At 31.3% G+C, this 22,308-nt stretch overlaps 2 protein-coding genes across 9 annotated transcripts; one reads left to right on the top strand and one right to left on the bottom strand.

Annotated features, from left to right (window-relative positions):
- Positions 1 to 30: 30 nt before the first annotated feature.
- On the bottom strand, positions 31 to 4,208 carry LOC130467806 (uncharacterized). 6 transcript variants are annotated; one of them, XM_056836635.1, is made up of 9 exons: positions 3,957 to 4,208; positions 3,837 to 3,869; positions 3,604 to 3,663; positions 3,393 to 3,452; positions 2,223 to 2,300; positions 2,071 to 2,127; positions 1,389 to 1,445; positions 1,232 to 1,294; positions 31 to 980 (listed from the first exon to the last, which is right to left on the bottom strand). In XM_056836635.1, exons 1-9 carry the CDS (start codon positions 4,013 to 4,015, stop codon positions 113 to 115), a joined length of 1,335 nt encoding a protein of 444 aa, XP_056692613.1. In that variant the 5' UTR covers positions 4,016 to 4,208; the 3' UTR covers positions 31 to 112. The 6 variants fall into 6 exon arrangements, with proteins under 6 accessions (XP_056692613.1, XP_056692614.1, XP_056692616.1 ...); XM_056836636.1 differs by lacking the exon at positions 1,232 to 1,294; XM_056836637.1 differs by lacking the exon at positions 2,223 to 2,300 and having other exon boundaries at positions 33 to 980.
- An 8,385-nt stretch (positions 4,209 to 12,593) lies between these two features.
- Positions 12,594 to 22,084, top strand: LOC110805904 (probable peroxygenase 4). 3 transcript variants are annotated; one of them, XM_022011521.2, is made up of 8 exons: positions 12,594 to 12,934; positions 13,563 to 13,714; positions 17,232 to 17,324; positions 17,478 to 17,563; positions 21,076 to 21,173; positions 21,327 to 21,452; positions 21,595 to 21,747; positions 21,856 to 22,084. In XM_022011521.2, the coding sequence occupies exons 2-8, from the start codon at positions 13,618 to 13,620 to the stop codon at positions 21,875 to 21,877; spliced, it is 675 nt and encodes a 224-aa protein (XP_021867213.1). In that variant the 5' UTR covers positions 12,594 to 12,934; positions 13,563 to 13,617; the 3' UTR covers positions 21,878 to 22,084. The 3 variants fall into 3 exon arrangements, with proteins under 3 accessions (XP_021867213.1, XP_021867212.1, XP_021867214.1); XM_022011520.2 differs by having other exon boundaries at positions 12,594 to 12,946; XM_022011522.2 differs by lacking the exons at positions 12,594 to 12,934; positions 13,563 to 13,714 and adding an exon at positions 16,973 to 17,138.
- The last annotated feature ends 224 nt before the right edge of the window (positions 22,085 to 22,308 follow it).

The following is a 22,308-nucleotide window of genomic DNA, read 5'->3' as shown; positions in this document are numbered from 1 at the left end:
TCAGCCGCTTTCCTTTTCTTTGGAGTATTTGTTACTTTGGAAGTAACTCCAGAAACATCTACATTATTAACAAATACTAAGTACAACTTACATAATAATATATTTTGAATATTTATTGAAATAAGATTGAACAATGTAAATAGTTACCTTTGCCTTCAAATTCTTCTTTGCTAACTACTTCAGCACCAACATTTTGTTGCAATTTCACCATTGATCTTGTACTTCTTCTCGGATTGTATGAATCTGATATGTTGTGCAACTTCTTTTGTAGTTCTTCATCCATAGTAATACTTAGAATGGTGTTCTTCTTGGTAGCTGTTGTCTTCTTTCCTCTTTTTGTGCCTTTACCACCAATGGTTTGAGCTTCACTCTCTGAAGCATTTACATTTTCAACCACCATGGCAATTGCTTTTGTGGCATCATCGTCTTCTTTTTTCTTTCTCTCATCTTCTCTTTTCTTTCTCTCAGCTTCTTTCCTTTCCGCTTCCTCTATCAACTCTTTGTTGTTTTTAGCCATAAGCTGGCTCATTTTTTCTTCATATTCTTTCTTTCTTTCCTCTAAATCCTTCTTCATTGCTTCAGCTTTATCTTCTTCTTCCTTCTTCTTATTAGCCTCGATCCTCTTGTTTTCAGCTTCTTTCAGCTCAGCTTCTCTTTGGGCATCAGCTGCAGATGCCTTCTCCTCATCCAGTTTTTTCGCTTCTGCATCAGCTGCAGATGCCTTTTCCTCAGCCACTCTTTTGGCTTCTTTCTCAGCTGCAGACGCCTTTTCCTGAGCGACTCTTTTGTCTTCTGCATCAGCTGCAGGTGCCATTTTCTCAGCTTCTATTTGTGCTGCAACGGCAGCTGTATCTATCCTTTTGTCAGCTTCTTTGCTGGCCATTGCAGCAGCAGCAGCTGCAGCTACCATTTGTGCAGCCTTTTTTTTGTTGTTCTGCTTTATGCTCTTTGCTAAAAGTTGTTTCAGTAAGTTGTTGCCCCTGATAAACAAAGAACAAAAAAAATTCAATAAATTAAAACGACAAATGTGTGATCATATATATGAAAACGTATGTAAAATATCATTTATATATAAAGTTACAAATAAAGAAGAAAGAAAGAGTCGTTCAATAATAAAGAATAAACCATATAAAATAAAGAACAAACAATTCCAAATGAATGAACAAACAATGAAACCATTATGAACAAATATGCAGAAGAAAATGAATTGTAAAAAAATGCCAAATTCTACCTATTTTTTGTAGCAATCTTTCTTTGTACCAAAGATTTTGAAGACTCTTCTTGATCTTCTTCACTGTTATTTGAATAATATATTTTTAATATACATGCTATTTTATATAAAAATTATGAACGATTCAACTAAATTGAAAATTCATATTAATTTTTACCTTGATGTTTTTTGAACTTCAGGCTGTGATTTTGACGAAGATTTCTTATCTCCTTCACTGTAATTTGAATAGTAAGGTGTAAACGTACAAGTCATTTTATATAAAATTAATAAAAAATTATTTAAAAAGCTAAAAATGGACATTATATTATACTGTGAAATTTGAACCCATGACTAAAAACTTGAACATTAGGGTAAAAACTTTGAACATAAAGGTAATAAACTTTGAACAAAATGGAGAAAAGTTTTAAACATAATAGGTAAATTTGAACATTTGACTAAAAACTTTGAGCATAAAGGTTAAAAACTTTGAACAAAATGGAGAAAAGCTTTGAACATATTATAACCAAATAGTTTGACTGAGATATAAACAGAAAGAAAGGCTTTGAACATATGACTAAAAACTTAGAACATAAAGGTTAAAAAATTTGAACGAACAATGGAGAAAAGCTTTGAACATATAGGAGAAGCTTTAAACATAATAAGTAAATTTTTTGATCATAATTCATAAAAACTTTGAACACAAGGAGGAAATTTTTTGAACATAATTCATAAACGCAGATGAGATAAACTTTCAATTTATGAATGAATATTAAGCCATACACAATGGAACAAATAACTTTAAGAAAAAGAACATTTATATTACATGCATAATGTAGTAAAAAATGGACATTATATTATACCTCAATGGTTTTTGAACTTCTGTCTCAGAAGTTGTACATGCCTTCCCATCTCCTTCACTGTATTTTTTATTAATATGATGTTAATGCACACATTATATTATATAATATTAAAAATCATTCAAATTTAATAAAAAATTGATATTATCTTATACCTTAATACTTTCTGAACCTCTGGCTGGGATTTAGTTGGTCTTCGCTTAAATTTGAGTATTAACCTTTGTGGTTGTTCTCTAGGTTTTATAAATGTATAACTAATGAGTGTCCAGAGCAAAATTCAGTTTGAAGAAATGAATATTTTATGAAAACAAAATGAACATTTAACATAAAAACAGTTATCATGAGTTTTAATAATAAAAAGGACTGAAGAAATGAACAAAAGTTCAAACATTGAAATTATGAATATAGTAGTTGAAATAATTGAAGATTTCTAAACCAACTTAGTATATCAGAGTAAACGAACATTTTATAAAAAGGAATTGAATATTTTAGCAAAATAAATTGAACATTTTTCGCAGATGAGTGTAGATTTAAAATTTTACTGTAGAAAAATTGAATATTAGTACAAAGAACATTTCCATTATGAATATAATACTAGAAATAATTCATAGTATATTCCAAAACAAAACTCTGTAACAAAATATATTCCAGAAAAAAAATTGAACATTTTATAAAAAGAAAATGAACTATCAAAATATATTGAATATTTTATAAAAAGAAAATGAATATTTTATCAAAATATATTGAACATTTTGGAGACAGACAGTTACCATGATTTCTGGATTTAGTTTTTGGACATATGAATGAACAAATGTTCAAATTATTTTAATTATATATATAACATTCGAAATAATTCAGTATTCCTAAAGAAAATCTCAGTAGACCAAAAAGGATATCCAGTTTGGAATATATGATCATTTTCCAAAAAGATATTGAATATTCTGCTATAATCAATTGAACATTTTGCATAAGATAGTTATCATGAGTTCTAAAGACTTAATTTATTTTACAGAGGAATGAACAAAACTCAGTGGACCAAAATGAATATCTAGCTTAAACAATATGAACATTTTACACATAAATTGAACGTCTAACATAAGATTAGAAAAACTCGACAAAAGTTCATCACATTTACATTATTATAATAATATTTAAATTAATTGACATTCCCAATCCAAATTTTAATCATCAATAAGATTATTGTTAAATCTCTATGAATATGAACAATGTATCATTAATTTGTATTTGTATTGTATCAAATGTCAAAAACGGCACATTCGCAAATTAAATAGAAATAGATATTCAAAAACATAAAAATTACTTACTGGAATGTGTCTATTTGCTTTTCAGCTTCAATTTCCTTCTCAATTTCGTATTTTCCAGTTCTGTGATCAAAAAACCAATAGTTAGGGTTTGGTTAAATCATCACGCAACGAAAATGAACATTAAATTAAAAACGATTGAACATTAACATAAAATTGATTGAACATATGTAAATTAAAATGAATTTATCTACGAAAACTTAAAATAACTTACTCCTTCATGTCTAGTTGCTTTGCATTCCCGATTTTTTGCTCTTCACTAGATCTTCCAGTCCTATAGCCAAAAAATCAGAAGTTAGGGTTTGCTAACATCATAAACCAAAAAATTGACCATTATAATGAAATTACTTGAACATTATAAAGAAAAATACTGAAAATAACTGAATTAAACAAATATTTAAGTAATAAAACAGTTGCATGTTGGAAATCTGAAATTAAATTACATACGTTTCCTTTTTTTCTTTCGGCATCTTCGTTTTTCTGAAATAGAACGAAAATAAGCAAAATTAGATTTCATTTTAGTTCGAAAATAAAATCGAAACATCAGAATCAATTGTAATTACTTACTTTTTGCTTTTCGGTGGATTTTGAAGCTTGTTCATGTCAATTTCGTCACGAACATCCATTTTTCTCTTTTTTTTCAGTAAAAAGAAGTCACAGATTTCTTCTCTTGATATTTTGTGGAAATTCAGCTTTAATAATGAAGATTAGTAGCGGTTTGAAGAGAGAGAAAGTTGATTGAGGTGGTTGCAGGAAGTTTAATGGCGGTTTTAAGAGAGAGAAAACAACGAAGTAGAAGATTGGGCAGAGGAGAGAGAAAATTTTTTGCGTGCTGAGAATTTGAACAGTTTTCGAAATGATTTTCCTCTTTTTTTTTTGTATTTATAGGCCATTCCTGCGCGAAATTATTACCCTCACGTGCCATTTTTTTTTTCAAAATTAACTACCCGCGCGTGGGATTCACGCGCCTAACAATGGCAGGGGGTACAGCCAAGTTGGCTGTACCTGGGTATTTTACCCAAACGACGCTGCGCGTCGTTTTGGGCAGGGGGTACAGCCATCTTGGCTGTACCTGGGTATAGCAATTAGGGATATGGGGAAGGAGGAAGGAAGAACAAACTGATTTGGGCTTCCTTAGATGAACAAGTCCATTTAGTAATAATTTTCTAAATAAATTTCTGAAATAAGTTTCTCCATTTGGGCTTAAAATCCGAAAATAATATGTAAATCAAAATTTCTTTTTTTTTTTCTAATTAAATTACAAAATCTGAAAATAAATCTAATTTAAATTTTAATATATTCTTTTTTTTTCCAGTCAAATAAATTTCGTTAATTATATTAAAGTTTAAAATTAGGATTTAAAATGATAAAAATAATTAAGTTTAATTTATCAAGTTTAAAATTTCGGGGTATTACAAGTAATCTCAATGCACAATAAATAGTCATTAAATCGCGTGAATAACATCAAACGTAAAAAAACAAAAAGAGACGGAGGGAGTAAGATATTTTTAATAAAGTAATAAAAAATCATAAAAGTGGGGTTAGATGGGTAAATAAGCGCAAAGGCTTCACATACCTCGGCGTATGTGGGCCCTTACATACCATATTATTTGATTGGTTATTATTGGTCCCACCCCAAATAAAACTCATTTTCCTCCAAAATAAAATTTCTTTAAGCTGATTTGGACCAATAAAAGACCAGGGTATGTGGGTCCTACATACCCCTGTGGTATATGTATCATCTCCCGTGAATAAGGAAATGTGAATGAATTAAATAAGGGATGGTGGGAAAATTTAGTGGAGCGCTAAACCCCGCCCCATTATTACTCACCCGCCCTATATAGCTAATAAAATACCCTTGATTACATTAGCTTTCTCTCTCCCCCATTTTATCCGCACCTCACTTTTAATCTCTCCACCAAACTTGTTAATAAATTTAGTTAATGTATTTTTAGAATTTAATGAATTTGGTTCATAAATTTAATAAAAATCCAAAAATTAAAAACAATAATTTAGATTAATTTAGACTTCTTCGTTTTGAGCTTGGTCCATGGTAGAGGCTTCTGCGTTTTAAGCTCCGTCTACGGTAGAAGCTTAAAGCGCAGAAGTCTCTACCATGTGCTAAGCTCAAAATGAAGAAGCCCACGTGTTTAAACAAAATAATCAAATTTTAATTAATGATAATACTCCCTCCGTCCCATAATAGTCGTTACACTTATCTTTGCACAAAGTTTTAGGTGATAAGTGGTTGTTTGGTTATCAATTGTTATTTTATTGAAAAAGTGGATGTGATAGAAGTTAGTAGGGTATGTTTTTAATTGAATGAGAGAGAGGGTGAGGACAAAAAAATATTTAGTGGGAAGAGAGAGATAATATAATAATTGTGGGGTCATTCCTTATTTATAAGTGTAACAACTAATCTGGGACAGACGAAAAAAGAGAGTGTAACAACTAATCTGGGACGGAAGGAGTAATAAATATTAATTTGGTTAATAATAATAATAATAATAATAATAATAATAATAAATAGAAATTAATTTGTTCCCTAAATAATAAAAATCTAATTAATATATTTTTTTTAAGAAAATGCTACTTCACATAGGCTTTTACTGTTTGAGCTTGCACCATGGTGAAAGCTCAAACAGAAGAAGCTAGTCTCCACCTTGGTTGAATCTCAAACAGAAGAATTGAAGTCTCCACCATGGTTGAAGCTCAAACAGAAGAAGTTTTCATCATGTCCACCACGTGAAAGCTCAAATTGTAGAAGTCTCCATGTTAAAAAGTTTGTCTTAATGTATAACAAAACTTACAAAGACTTCCATGATTTGAGCTCCTACCATGTTTGAGACTTCTGCTTTTTGAGCTCATACCATGGTAGGAGCTCAAACAAAAGAAGTCTCTACCACGGTAGAAGCTTATACTGAGGAAGTCTCCATGTTAAAATTTAAAAAAAATTATTTCAATTTTTATTTGTGATTTTAATTAGTGTTTTATAATTTAATGTTGAAATAATTATTTATTTATTTAATTAGTTTATTAATTATTGATTATATGTTAATTAAAATGGGTTACAAAGTATAAAAGATGGAAGAAATATAAAAAGGGAATTAGGTCATTTAATAGGGCGGTAATGTAGAAGTAATACTAGGGCGGGATTTAGTAAACCCCAAAATTTATGGTAAAAAGTCATTATCCAAATCTTTACACAAACTTCATCTTCAAGTTCAGATGGCAGAGAAGCTCTTTTTCTTTAATCTTTAGCTGGCTTTGACATTAGTCAATGAAATAAAATGATTGCTCAATAACTAATGTCCCAAAACCTGAAGTTGGGAAACTAAAAATAAAAATTTTGAAGCGCAAAAGAGGGTTTAAAAAAAAATGAAAAATAAAAATTGATGATATTTTATAGGAGGGGGAAAAACAGCAAGCGACAGAGATTTCTGACAAAAAATGTCAGAAAAACTGAGGAAGAGGGTGAAAGACGAGGAGAGAGAAAAAGTGTCGAGGGGGGTAAAAAAGTAAAATCAGTTGAAAATGGAAAAGGATAGCTCATACCTCAGGCATGCATGCATACGGGTTTAATCCTACACTTGTATTTTCTCCATTTTCATTTGCTCATGTCTTTTCTTACTCCCTCCGTCCCGGAATGCTCGACCCGGTTTGACCGGCACAGAGTTTAAGGAACTTAAATTGACTTATTTAATTTAATAGGTAGTAGTTGATAGTGGGGTATTATTTTAATGTAGTTAGTGGGAAATGTGTGAAGGGGTGGATTTGGGGGAGAGTAGGGGTTGAATTTTTAATTATTTTTTGTATAGAGTAGGGGGTAGGTGGGTTAATAGGGGTGGAGTGAGAAATAATATAGTATTGTTAGAATATTTCCATTTTTAGAAACAGGTCAAGTATTAAGGGACGACCCGATAAGGAAAACAGGTCAAGTATTCCGGGACGGAGGGAGTAATATCCAACGGCTCTTCTTTCACCTTCTCATTCCCCAACAGCAACCTTAAAATATAATAAAAATAAAGTAAAATAAAAATACAGGTTACAGCTACAGCTACAGCTACAGCTACAGCAACACAGATTTACAGTTCACTAACTGTATGTTCAAGATAAGAGTCACATCTATCCCTCAAACAAAGAAAGATAAGTCATATTTTGAATTTTACGATCTCCAAGACTCAATTATAAATTGTAGTCAAAATTAATCGAAGTTTGACTTTAAAAGTTAAATTGTGATTATTTTGCTAAACATTCATATGACTATAACTTAAGTTTTGTTATGGGTCAGTGTTAATTACCAACATTAGTGAAAGTGAAGCCGAGTATGCATGTGAATAGTTTAATTAGGAACTCGATTAAACTATTCACATATAGTTTAATCGAGTTCCTAACTTATAATTCAGATCTTAAAAGAAACTCGATTTTCTCTCCTGCTCTGCTGCTCCTCCACCATTTTCTTCTTCCTTCCAACCACGAATTTCTTCTCCCCAGTTGAAATCAACCAAATTCGCGCAACCCAATTGCTTGTCGGTCCTTTCGGTACGAGATAACACTAAAAGCCCTAATTTTTTTCCCTCAAATTTCTCCAATTTTTTGGTTCTTGAAATTAGGGTTCTTAGTGTTACTTAATTTCAAGAATCGATTTTTTTAAGATCTGAATAAGTTAGGTGGGGGTGGGGGAAATATGGAGGGAAACTTTTTGAAAAATTGTAAAAATTTAAGACACGTGCATGTCACGTGATGGTCAACGCCGGAGAACAGTTGTTGACCACCGAAATATGGCTTATGGTCCTTATTCACAACAAAAAAACCCAATTGGATCTTCTTTCACAACTTTTTTTAAAAGGTCCTTTCTCACAATTTTTGTGTTTTAAAAGATCTTTTCTGACAAATTTTCCTTATATATATAAGTGAGAATGATGTGTTGGGAAAATAGAGCCCTAAACTTATATTGTCCCTAAAGTTATCTAGCTTATTTGAACTTACAAGTCATGAATTTATCTTATTTGAACTTATTAACCCTAAACTAATATTATTCGAAGTAAGAACTCACTCCACACCTAGCTAAACTCTTATTAGATTTGAAAAAATGAAAATAAGAGGAGGAGAGGAAAAAAAACCTATTTTCAAATTTCAATTGGGATGGATTACTTTTATCTTATCAAACTTTCTAATTTGTTTGTCCGAAGTATATGATTTCCATGTCTAATTGAGATACATGATTTCTTGATACAAAGTATTTATTTATTGGGTAGGTATTCTATGAAATCGTCATGCATATAAATTTTAACTTTTAAAAAATATAACTATTTAATTATAAAGTACGCATAACTATATAATTATTAAGTACAACTATTTGATAAGAAGTTCGTTTATACATATTTGTATTTCGTATTACTATTTTAGGATGGCGATAACATCACAAGAACAAAATGAGGAAGAAGTTTCCATAGGATAGAAGTGAGAGAGAGGCAAAACATGCTAATTGCACCATCATATCATTCTCTTAGCTTCTTCACAACTTTGGAAGCTTATGAAATGATGGCATGCATAATAAGTGGAGTACATGCAATTCAGATCAATGAGAAAGAAGACAACCAAGATAATGTCCAAATTATAGCATTTTGAGTTGTTTAAAGCTGCATATGAAGATCTTCTTCTTCAAAAGAGACATTTTATTAATACTATTTAACTTTATAATAATATAGTAATATAAAGTTGATTGGAAATTTGGAATTGGAAAAGGATAATTAAAGTGATTTTCCCCTTTTCTTCATTTCTTCTTTACTTTTTTTTTTTTTTTTTTATTTCTAATTTTTATTTAAAATTTCAATTTCTGTTATATTTTTAAAGATATTAGTCACCTTTAAATATTTATTACTTCGTATTTTTTAAGTTCAGAATTCTACACTTTTTTTTTCTATAAAATAGGATAAAGGCTTCAACATTGCCTGATGAACAGCTAAACAATGCCGTTTTCTTCACTTTATTCAACTTTTTTTTTTTTGTTCCTTTTTATTATCTCTGGCAAAAGGAAACTGTGTTAATAGTAATCAAATCTTGCAAAGCAGTTTTGATTCCACAAAGAGAAATGCATACATGTTGTACTTTTGTTCCTAAACAACAATTAAATTGGCAACACAAATGCCTTTAGGCCCTTTAAGTAGTACTGGACAGAAGTCGTTAAATTTTCAAAATACACCAACTCATTTGAAATTAGAGATTTTACAAGAAATCCTATTTTTTTAGCAATAATTAATAAAAATCTTATTTTCCAATCCACAGCATCAAGACTATCGGTTCTATAGGAGTCAACACAAATAACCGATAACTCATTTAAAATTGGAGATTATACAAGAAAACCCCTTTTTTTTAAGCAACAATTAAAGTCATTGCAAAAAATCACTTGTCGTTGCGTAAAATATTGCAACAATATTCTCGATGTCGCAAGGGTGTTGCAAATCTATTACTATATATACTAAAAGAGACACCAGGAATGACACGTGTCATCTTCTGGTGCGATTTTTTCCCACCAAAATGTTTTTTTATTTTTTTACTTTAAAATAAGTAAATTACATTACGTTTTTTTAGGAAACTAAGATAAAAATATATTTTCATTACCATAAATGTGTACTGCATAATATATTATTGGAGGAAAGCTAAATCAATATTATTTTTTCCTTTATGATATAATTCTATTTATGTATTAGTACAACTTTTTAACCTGATAAGAAATATAAAAAATATTGATAAATGAACTTCTAATGTTAGTCTACTATTAATAATATAATACATGGTAACTGGTAAGTAAGAATGTTAATTAAAATAATAATACATGGTAAGTAGACTAACATATAAGTTTATTTATCAAGATTTTACTCAATTCAAAATATGTTGTATTTGACTAACTCGGTTATGCTCGGGTCTTTTCGAAAATTAGTCTTGAGTCATTCGATTTTGGTTAACGTTGTTAGATCGTTCTACATACAAGTAAACGACTTTAATTTTTAACTTTGTGTTGTAATATGCAAATTTAGTTCATTTGAATATTTTTTTTTACACAACTTTGAATTTATTCTTTTTCATATATCCTTTTTACTTTCATATTTTCCTAATATCACAAGTCTTTTAGTTACTATTAAAATAATAAATTGTTTTAGTAGTAGCCGTGCATTGCACGGGCCCTAAAGTAGTCTCTTTATATAAGGGAACTCTTGACTCTTGAGGTGACGTCATAATTTGGTACTTTTTTTCCTCCCTTTATTAAAGGGAATAAAAAATACTCTGTACAATTTTTGAAAATAAATAAATTTGTAAATATTACTACTATAAATAATCAGCATGGAGTAATAAAGAATATTGTATAAGTCGGAAGAACATTTCACTTTTTTTATCCATTAATTTATTACATCTCTCTTACTTTTTGCACATTTTTCTTACACCCATCATCACTCATCGAAACAAGAGACTATCATAGACGAGAATATAAAAAAACAGAGAATGTATGATATTTTTTTATAATACATATTTGAAAAAATTTACCATTAAATATTGAAAAAATAAACAGGACTAATAAAAGAAAGCGGAAAGAGTTCAACACCAATATTATGCCAAAAAGGAAAGAAACTAAGAAAGATAAGAAGGCCCAAAGGCACAAAATATTGGAATGATTTAATCATTTAAGCAACCCTACAAATCAATGGGCCATAGCCCACTTTGATAAATATTTCAGAAGTTGTCTAAGAAAGTAGTACTTGTTGACCAAAAGTCGTCATTAATGTCTGGGCTTTTGATTGTGTTTTATGATTAAGATTTAAGATGACGTCCAATTCGATCTATGGAGTAACAGTCTAACAGAAAATTTGCGTGATTCAAATATTGGATAAAATTTATACGAAGTAAATATCTTCATCATGTTTCACGCCCAATTTACACATTATACGTACACGGTACAGAATACATATGTTGATCAAAAGAACAAGAAATGAGTATGTCAATGTCAAGTATCTACTTCCTAAACAGCATGACGTGCAAGTACGGGATAACAAAAAGTTACATTTAGATTTGTTGCCAAAAAATTTGATTGAGGGTTACTTAACTTAACTTATCTAAAGTTATGGTCAGATATACATATACATTAGAAGAAGGGTAGACAAGTGTTTTTCAAACAAATTTTTTGTGAACAAACGCCGAGATGAGGGTGTAGCTTAACGCAATTCACCGGGTTTGCTGTATGGTGCGCTACACCATTAATTAATGCTGTAATGCATTCACAAGTGAAGATTGCCCAACAATAATATTTCCTCCGTTTTTTTATAATTGTTTCACGTTTGTCATTGCACAATTTTAACCACTACTATCTCTCATTATACACTACAAAAATTTATTGAAGTTACATATTTTAAAAGTATATTTTGAGACTATTCTAATAAGATCTCACACAAATATATTTTTCCTTGCATATCATTTATAAAAAGTTGATTATAAAAGAGTATGTAAATAGCCCCAAAACCCAAATGGAAGGAAAAATATATTCATACTCTTATATAATCATCTTTTATAAACGAGTAATATTAAAAAAACACAATTGAAATAAACGAGCTTTGACCAACCTTTGTCCGAGCTCGTCCGTGAATGTATCAGCTTATTTGCAGCCCTATTTATTACAGACAAAATAAGTTTAGATAAGATAAATTCATAAAAAACAAGTTTAGATAAGATAAGCTGATAAAAAATAAAATTTTCAGACTTTTTACACGCAAATAAGTTTATTTTGATTATTTTTTTACTAATGTATATTAAAAAATGTTATCATATGTTATGTTGTTGAATTAATCACAGATTCACGATGTATTTTTTTATAATATTAATTTCTTACGGAGTTGTTTTTTTTGTAATGAGTAATTGACAACTAAAAATATCGCTGGTCAAATTTATACATCGATACTCCATATATTACATGCTAGTCAAACCGTTGCACTAATTCTGAAACAAAGAGAGTAATTAGTGGATGAGTGAAGTTCACGGGCTCATCGTGGCCACTTCACGAAATCCCTGTGTTACCGGAGCTAAATTGTGCGCATACCTCGCATAATAAAAACGGCAACTTTTAATGTTTTTGTTTTGTTGGTTCTTATAATTGCTCTGTCACCACATTTTTAGTCGCTACATTTGAGGATTTTGGTTGGCTAATAAACGTTACCTTGGTATAGAGAGGGGAAAAAAAAACGTTAATCTTGAAGAAAATTACAAAAATTAAAACTTGAGAACGAATTGATGAGATAATTTCCCTCAAATTTATATCTGGCCAGAGATCTACTGAGAGAAACAGAGTACTAAACACAAATTAATTAAATCCTATATATTTTGTTTAGAGTCTTCGGAGCAACTTTTAAGTAATTCAGATATCCAAGTTAAGGTGCACGGGTTAGGAGAGAAGGATATCGTTTTAGAGGGTGATGCCCGAGTTTTGTGATTGAATCGGTTGTAAACTTGCACTGAACTCGCTTCTAAGACAATGGCTATACAACGACGCAACGAAGGCAAGTTTTGTGGTATATAATTTCTCCTTTTTTCTTTGATTATTTATTGTTACTGATTAAGTATTTCCAAACATTAGTTAACTTCACAATCATTTCTTATCACCGATGAGTTTTTGACATAGTGATTACTATTAAGGATAGTATACTTGATTATAGACTTAGAATATATTAATTGATTGATTTTAATCAATCAGAATAATTTAATTTAGTATAGATTTTATTCTAATGTATTTACTACCATATATAGTTGATTGTAATCTTCTTATTTAGGTTCATTACTATACTAAATTAAATTATTCTGATTGATTGAAATCAATCAATTAATATATTCTAAGTCTATAATCAAGGAGATATCATCTCCTTGATATACTATCCTTAATAATTACGACTGAAGGCATATATATATATATATGTGTATGATAGTTCTTATGTTCGAATTCCGTTCCTCCATTTATAATTGGTATTGCCCTTATCGCCTATTCGCAGTTTCTTGCCGTCTTAACCCATGTGTATTGATGCCCAAACAACAATGTAATGAGCTTTAAAATCTAAGTCCCGAGTAGTTAATTAAGATCAATTAGCTAGTTGATCTTCCTTCAATTGGATGTTTATTCTTGTGGATTTACAGCATGCAGTGGGAATGAGACAGTATGTAACTAGAGTTGGAGAGACCCCCAAGACTAATGGAGCAAAGGCAAGCACTAGTGGAAAAAGTGTACATGTATGTGTGGTTGGTGGGCATTCTATGGTTGTCCACATTTTCATGGCTAACTTTTGAGGGTAATGCTTAGCCACATTCTCTTTTTATTATTTTCAACGCACTATTTTGATCACAAATATCTCTAATAATGATAAAATGAGTAAAAGAATTTATAAAGCTGGTATGTGAGAGTATACTTCGAGACAAATTTAATGGTAACACACATGGGTCATTCGATGTGTGAGTTATGTTACTTGGACTCGGGTACTAGTGTTGGACACGGGTACGTGTTCAAGTGTCCGACTCGGCTAAATTGTGAAAATTTTCCAGGATTTCAGTCGAAAATGAAGTGTCGAAGTGTCCGTACCCATGCCGAAGTGTCGAGAATCCGATACGGATAATTGAGGTAAAATGAAGAGTCGGAGTAACGTGTGGACATTTGTCAACATTCATTGACACATTTACAAACACTAGGCAACTAGTGGAACAATGTTAACAACTTATCATATCCAAGAATTTAGAAGTTAGAACTAAATCATATCCAAATAATCCAACTATTAGCCTTTTGGCCTAATAGCAACAACTTATCTATCATCTGCCTTCTACTAGCACTCTCATAGCAATTTCTCATTTTTATTTTTTCTTAGTTTAAGCGTTTTCTACCAGATCCAACAAGGTTTGATTATTACTCAACCTTTATAATCTTTTCATCAAGGTTAACCTTTTGTGATGATAGTCATTGTCAAATCTCCAAGAAAATCTTGAAAGTTAGGCTTAGTTCTTGTGCTATTCACCTTCTTTCACTTATTTTAGGAAAAATAAGTTCATATAAGTTTAGATAAATCCGGAAATGATAAGTTCATTAAAATAAGGGTTATCCAAATACAATTTTTAACTAAAATAGATTTTTCGAATTTTTCATGAGATGCCTCTAAGCTTTAAGGAAATTTATCAAATAACTCTCAAGTTTCAAAAATTCACCAAAACCCCTATTTCAAAACTCGATACACAAAATATCCTTATAATGACCCCATCGGGCAATAATCAACATCTTATTAACCCATTTTTTCTTTTCTCTCTCCCCTTTACTTCTTTTTTCTCTCGGCCGACCTCCCACGTCTCTCGTCGCCCCTGCTAATCTCCAACGCCGGAGCCATGCTCCAAGCCTAGGTTTCCGGAAAATCCCTAAGCCCATCAGATTTCGGAAGCAGCCACGCACACCGAATATACCCTTAATGACCCTATCTCCCATCTCACCTTTTGTCATTGACCAAATCCGTAAATAAATTCGTTCAAAATATGAAAATAACACTTGTCAATTACTACCTCTGTTCTTTAAAGTTCTTTACGCCTTGGAATATGTGTGCAAAGTATTAAAACTTTGATTGTAAATTCTCACTGTTATATATTATATAAATCAAAACTTTATCATGTAAGATCTTTTTAGATTGGTCTCGAAATGTATTTTGAAAATATTAACTTTTTATAATTTTTTCACATACGAAATAGGATATATAAGTGGTCAAATATTGCATTGGAGTCCGTGCAAATAGGAAGTATAAAGAACATTAAGGAACATAGGTAGTATTAGTTATTAATTTGTTTACGGTTTTTTCATGTACATTCGCCCACAATTTTAAGATGTGAATGAGTATTTTGTGTAATAAATTTTGCAATAGGGATATTTAGGGGGTGTTTGGTATGCCATTTTTTAACACAAGAAACGGAAACAAGTAACAATTGCCGTTACTTTTTGTTTGATTAGTGATTGGAGGTAACAATTACCGTTTCTCGACGGTAACACATCCCCCCACTCTGTTTCCGCTCAAAATCCCAAGGAAACAAAAACCGTTTCCATCGGCTCAAACACTCATCAACCTGTCATTCATCTATCTTCACGACCGTTGATCATCAACCTTTGATCATCATCATCCACCATCAACATCATTGGAAACGGTTCATGGGTTGCAGCATTTGATCATCATCATCAACATCAACGTATTTCTGGGTTTATTTGCGATTGATCTGATTGTTTTCATGATGATCGAACATGATTACGATTGATGGTCGCGATTTGAATTTGATGGTGGGTGATGATCAAATGCTGATTGTAAACAATCGTGATAATGGATGATGGTAATTGCAAATGATCACGACTTCGTGAGCCATGATCTGCCTTTACGATGATCTGTTTTTGATGATCTGGTGTTAATGATTTTGATGTTTGATGGTCTGATGATTTTGAGGATGAATAAAACAAAAAACAAAAAATCAAAGAAGAAGAAGACAAATTAATTGAAGAGAAATAATGAAAACAGAGTTTGCTTGTAGTTGGAGGAGAGAGAATTAAAGAGTGGAAATATTCTTGTAATTAACCGTACCAATTTTTTGCATTTTTCTTTTCCTTTTTTTTAAAATTGAAAAAAATATGCATAAATAAATAAGAGTCGTGTTTCCTTTCCATTCCACTATTGATCATACCAAACAAAAAGAAAGGAATGCATTATAATTGTTTCCATTCCATAATAATACCAAACAATCATTTAAGGTAACACTTTTTATTACCATTTCCCCTTCTTATCAAAATCCTTTCCATTCCATTTCCACTAATCTTACCAAACACCCCCTTAGTGAAAATAGTGTTTGAGGTTTGTTAATCTCGGGCCTAATTAAAGATCGGTTACATAATCTATTAATCCTATATTTGGCTAACAAATGTCAATGAGTCTAGTACGAATCAATTACGTCCATCCGTATCAAGTATTGCAAGAATTTCAACACACTACTACTAATAAATTCCTTGTCAACGAAGAGAAGAGAATTGGGATAAGTAAAGAAACTTCCCAAATCCAAATTATAATCCACGACAAAAGAAAAAACACACATTTAAAGAATTGAACTGAAAGCGTGGCAAACTTGTTATTGTTATGCTTCCAGCTCACAAAAGCGGTTATATTTACAAATAATAATAGACGTTACATAATGTAAAAGCAACGTGTTCATTCACACATAAAGCAATCTCAATTATTACTTTTATATTAGGTTCGTCGTAAATGATTTGCATCATTCTGACTAAATACGTTTGTCAACGCATAATTTTAAACATCAATTTCATCAATTATTTACGAGCAAAAATATAGTTATAAAGATAAATCTAACAATATACAAAATATTTCACTTTTTCTTACTAGCATATATTTTCACATGCTAGTAAAATAAAATATTATCAAAATAAATTGTGTAAATAGTGCAAACAGTCAAAATGATACAAGTAATATAAGACGGAAGGAAAACTTAGTATAAATATAAATATAAGTATAAGACGGTATCTTTGGTCACTTTACTATTACACATTCTTAACTTTATAAATAATAATTGCTTTCTCTCATTAACCATCTCACCGCCTTTTCTCAACGTTTCCTCCATTACCCATCACCTTCTTTTGCTAACAAGAAAAACATCAATCTAATTACTTCTAAAACATGGATAATGTCTCGAATGAAGGTAAGTTAATTTCAATTAATACTTGTACTAATCATGCTTAATAAGTTATGAAATTATTATTAATAGTTGCTGTGGGATTAATGGATTATGCAGTTGAAGGAACAGGAGAGAATGTTCTTGTGAAACATGTTTCGTTCTTCGATAGGGATCATGATGGTGTTGTTTATCCATGGGAGACCTTCCAAGGTGCTTCTTAATCTTCATTCCCTTAAATTTTTTTAAATTATTAACTTATTATTTTTTATTGATTTGAGTTGGGTTTTTGATTAATCGATGAGGGTGTTGGTTTGGTTTCATCATTTATATAATGTAAAAATTGTGGGGTTTTTTTGTTGGTAGGATTTCGTGCAATTGGAAGCGGTCTTGCGTTATCCACAGTTGCCGCCCTTTTCATAAACATGGGCCTCAGTGGCAAAACACGCCCGGTACGTATTTTTCTCGCTTCTCAAACATTATTATTTTACTGCGCCGTTTAGTACGAGGGATAGGGATAACCTGATAATAATATGTTAGGACTATGTTAGGACTATATTGGGTACCTATGTCTAAGTCTGTGTTTTTAAACACATATCTAAGAACTAGGCGATAATTTTAACATATTTTGAAATTTTTTGAGTATCATATTTGAGAAATGAATACAAATTTAGAATTTTCGAGTACCAGTTTTTTAACGTATCAGTATCATATTTGAACTTATGATTACCATATTTGAACTTGTTTTGGTCTGATATAGATTGAAATATAATTCCTTCAATCATGTTTACCAATAGGTAAAAGGTACACAGTTGTATACAACTGAGTCGTTTTGTAAATTTAATAGACATATTTGTTTAATTACAGACAAAAGATACATCCGCTTCAAAACAATAGGTTGTTAAGCACAATTACTAAAATAATAAGACCGGTCTAAACCCGAACCAGACCGGAAAAACCTGTCTGGTCCACAAACCTTTCTTGATTCCGGTTCTGATCTGGTCCGGTTTTGGACCGCCCTACTTTTAGTACGTTTTACACAATATTATGCGTATAATTCACAATAAAATGCAAGAACAACTCAGAAAACTCATTAATTGTAAATTTTCTGTTGAATTCAATATATCTTTCTTTATTTGGTGCTAATAATAAATGGGATTTTGCGTTTCAATATGCACCGTACGTATATTGTTTATGAGGTCGTGAATTGACATGTCTAGAATGATTGCCCCATATCACATGGTAGTTAAAGACCGTCGTCGGTAGGATGATGGCCAATTGGCCAGTGGGGCAATGAAGCAGTTCATAACCGACCCAAGAAAATTGGATACTTGAGCCGTGTTGTGGGTTACTCCGTCTGTTATTTTTACTTGCATCACTTAGATTTTGGTGCTATTCATATAATAAGTTTGGTCTTGAATTTTTTTACCAATATATAATAATCAAATGTTATTATCTAAAATGTTGTTACATTGGCCACATTACATAATTTTATAATGTTAAATTTTATATTTTTTACAAATACAAAATTGGAGACATTTAATGGTCAAGTGATGCAATGATAAGTGTGCCCATTCCAAGTGATTTAAGTTTTAAAAAAAAACTCGGAGGGAGTAGTAATATTAATCTAGAAAAATCTAAAATTGCTTTATGTGAACTATAGTCGAGAGTATTCCTAAGAAATATCTAATAATAGAAGAAGCATGAAACTTAAAATTCTAGAATTATAATAATTAATCTAGTTAACTAAGAGTAGAATGATCTAGCGAGAGTTTGGAAACTCAAGTTACCGACATACAAGTGTTATAAGTATGCAATCCTCCATTGTATGAGTAGGTTAGGTTCATTACTAAAAATATATACGATTACTATATTTTTTAGGGCAACACTAGTTCATTTACTAGAATTTATTAATAGCCGATAGAAAGTAAACATTTCCCTACAAGAATGAAATGAAACATTCTCTTATACTATTCTACACTTATTCAATTATCACTCAAAAATTAAGATGAAATTACTTCCAAAAATACAATGCTAACTAAAAGCGCAATAATACTTTCTCATGTAAATTCCAACATAGTGTACGATGGATTGTGTTTTGTTCTATTAATTTTAGCTAGCTATCTATGTGTAAAAGAATGGAAATCAATTTGGTGCATAAGTATCAAAATCTATTATTATTAAGTTGAATTTTTTTTAGTAATTGTATCACGTAATACAATTTCACTATATTGCACACTATGGGTATGTAAACTTTCAATAAAAGTGTTGTTATTTAACGCCCTAAAATTAAGCAAAAACGTCCTATTTTATACAACTCCTCTTATCTCCTCTCACTTCTTTTACAATGTCTTTTACTTTTCCCAAACACATAAACCACCAGTTGATAGAGCACCGCCAATTAGTCAGAAAAATGTGATGGCCTTCAACTCGCCGATGCTCCCTTACTCGACAATTCATCAACCCTACATCAATAAGGAACACCACTACACCACCTTCCGCCTAGAACCTGATGGCTAAACTGAGTGGCGCAACGTAGGTGTTATGTGTGCGCTGAGGGCGGGGGAAGAGAAAGAGAGAAGCGACCAAGGGGCTGGGCAGCGGCGGAGAAATGTGATAGTTGTGTGTGCGATAACCGGAGTGTGATAGAGGGGACAAGGATGGTGGAGTTGCACAATCAACCGCAAGTGAGTGTCAAATACAGGAGAGAGAAGGAAGTGCGATGAGATGAGATGAGACATCAAGTGAAAGGGGTAAATGGGAATTGGAGTTTAGTAAGGGTAAAATAGGAAAGTAGGATAGTTTAGGGCGTTTTGTGTAAAAGTAGAGCGTTATATAACAATTCACTTTAATAAACATACATATATAAGTTTTCATTAATAGTGATGGTTAATGTAAACAAATGCTATTACAAAAATCAAAGCGAAGTTATTTCCTTAGGAAACTAGTTTTTAAGCGGTACACTTCTATTCATGTTAAATATTGGTTGGGTTATCTATGGAACATGTAATAGAATAAAGAAGAGGGTGGGTCAGAGTTTGATACAATATTGTTCAATTGCTTATGGGAGAAAGTGATAAAATTAATTGTTTGAAAAAGATAGAGATTGAAGTATGAGAGGGGAGGAGAAAACTGATATAGTATAAAACTAATATTGGGGCTTCAACCATCAGCTTAAGCTTTTGGTTAAGTTGGTTATTTGACATGGTATCAGTGCCAACATGACGCAAATGTCACGGGTTCAAATCTCAAAACTTAAAAAATACAGGGTGATACAAAAAGAAAAAATAATGAAAATTCTTAATTACGAAGGTGTTGGCAGAGAAGAGGTTTGATTTGGGTGGATTATGCATTGAACTTCAATTCATAGAAGTTGTATTTCCTCAATTAAAAAAAATCCGGTAATATTCTTTACGTAGAATAAAAACTCTTACTGATTACTCCATACATCGTTTCTTTAAGTACATAGTATATGAATATTCTGTACGCATGTTTCTCTAAGTACGTACAACATGTTAGAGATAATTTTTTTTGCTAATATTCTGTATGTACATAATTAAGCTAATATAAACCTAAATATCCTACTTACATTATAGTGTTGTAGACTTATATTGATTGTGTAGAGTCTTTGTTGCTTAATTACCGGGCTTTATTTGCCCCAATATTTTTAACACTTATATTATGGATTTCCGTTTTAGTTGCTCGTTAATCCTTGGTGACTACGCTTAAAGAGAGGAAGTCTCCCACGTTTCCTTGGTTAAAAAAAGCAAATTGCAATCTAGTCTATTAAGCAAGGAAACCTATCAACGACACTTGCAAAATGGGACTTATATTACACCTATTAGCCTAGTAATGATAGTTACGTATATTCATGTGTTAAATTGGATAAAAGGTGGTGTGCCAAAATCAATTTCCATAAGTTAATATTGACATTTTCTTTATGTTGGTTTATTTTTGCATCCAGGGGAAATTATTTCCTAATTTGTTGTTCCCTATAGAGATAAAGAACATCGTCAAAGCCAAACACGGGAGTGATTCTGGTGTCTATGATTCACAAGGAAGGTATGTTGTACGCATACTTAACTTCTATGAATGTCTTCTCACTGGCAAGGGGAAAATGTGAGAGGGTTACCCTGGTGCCCCTTTGCAAAGTGTACCGTCCGTTTCTTATGGACAAAATTATGTGTGTTGAACTATTTGTGTATTTTATCAAAGGTTTGTACAATCGAAGTTTGAAGATATCTTTAGGAAACATGCACGAACAAATTCAGACGCTCTTACTTCTGATGAACTTGGTGAAATGCTGAAGGCAAACAGAGAACCAAAGGACTTTGGAGGATGGTTAGCACTACTTTTTTACTTGAAATTCTGAATCAAGTTTCATATTTATGTGCATACAAGTATGTTTAATGTTTAATGTTTAATGTTTAATGTTTAATGTTTCATGTTACATGATTGTTAAATTGTGTCATTGTTTTTGAAGGGTCGGGGCCTTTTCAGAATGGAAGATTCTATTTTATCTGTGCAAGGACAAGAATGGGTTGTTACAAAAAGATACGATTAGAGGAGTATATGATGGAAGCTTATTCGAGAAGATGGAGATGGACACACAATCTGCTAAGAAACATAAACAAGGGTAAACTTTCCAAGAAGCTAATTGGAGTATATGATTCAAATATATGTAATAATTGTAAAGCGATTTTAATTAGTTTCTAATTTTTCTTTTTCTTTTTCGTCTCTGAAGTATTCACAGAGGAGATAAATAAGTTAGCATTGATCGAAGTTGATCTTCACTGGTCGGCACCAACTCGTTGTTGTGTGGCTATATATCTCTAAGAGTTGGGTTTGTGTTACAAAATGATCTTCACTGGTCATTTCGGTTACTGTGATGTTTGTTTGGTGTTGTAAATTATGAAATGCATGAATTATTTGTACCTTATTACAAGGATGTATAATGTCTCGTCTTTTGGTCAGGTTCGATTTTCTTTCATTTCTTCATTCTTTAAAGCTAGAGTATTGGGTTTGATTTGTCAGGTGTTCTTACAATTGGGCCTTGGGCCAGATTTGATTCTTTACCATCAATGTATCATGGATTGATTGGGGTGTTTTATTTATATACATTTTCAAATATTTATTCACAGGATTTTTTTCTTCCAGATCAGCACTACAAAAAATCTAAACATATATTATGATCAAT

This window comes from Spinacia oleracea, chromosome 2, assembly GCF_020520425.1.
Source record: "Spinacia oleracea cultivar Varoflay chromosome 2, BTI_SOV_V1, whole genome shotgun sequence".
In the NCBI taxonomy this organism is placed as follows: Eukaryota; Viridiplantae; Streptophyta; class Magnoliopsida; order Caryophyllales; family Amaranthaceae; genus Spinacia; species Spinacia oleracea.
Note: the sequence above shows the minus strand (reverse complement) of the source record. Positions and strands in the feature narration are given on the sequence as shown.

Bases quoted from the DNA above. Each gene is read 5' to 3' on its own strand.
- LOC130467806 (XM_056836635.1), bottom strand. From the start codon at position 4,015: ATGGATGTTCGTGACGAAATTGACATGAACAAGCTTCAAAATCCACCG. The intron at 3,870-3,956 runs GTAAGTAATTAC...GTTCTATTTCAG, and splicing joins AATCCACCGAAAAGCAAAAA to AAAAACGAAGATGCCGAAAG. The intron at 2,301-3,392 runs GTAAGTAATTTT...TATAAAACCTAG, and splicing joins AAGCAAATAGACACATTCCA to AGAACAACCACAAAGGTTAA.
- LOC110805904 (XM_022011521.2), top strand. From the start codon at position 13,618: ATGGAGCAAAGGCAAGCACTAGTGGAAAAAGTGTACATGTATGTGTGG. The intron at 17,325-17,477 runs GTGCTTCTTAAT...TTTTGTTGGTAG, and splicing joins TCCATGGGAGACCTTCCAAG to GATTTCGTGCAATTGGAAGC. The intron at 17,564-21,075 runs GTACGTATTTTT...TTTTGCATCCAG, and splicing joins TCAGTGGCAAAACACGCCCG to GGGAAATTATTTCCTAATTT.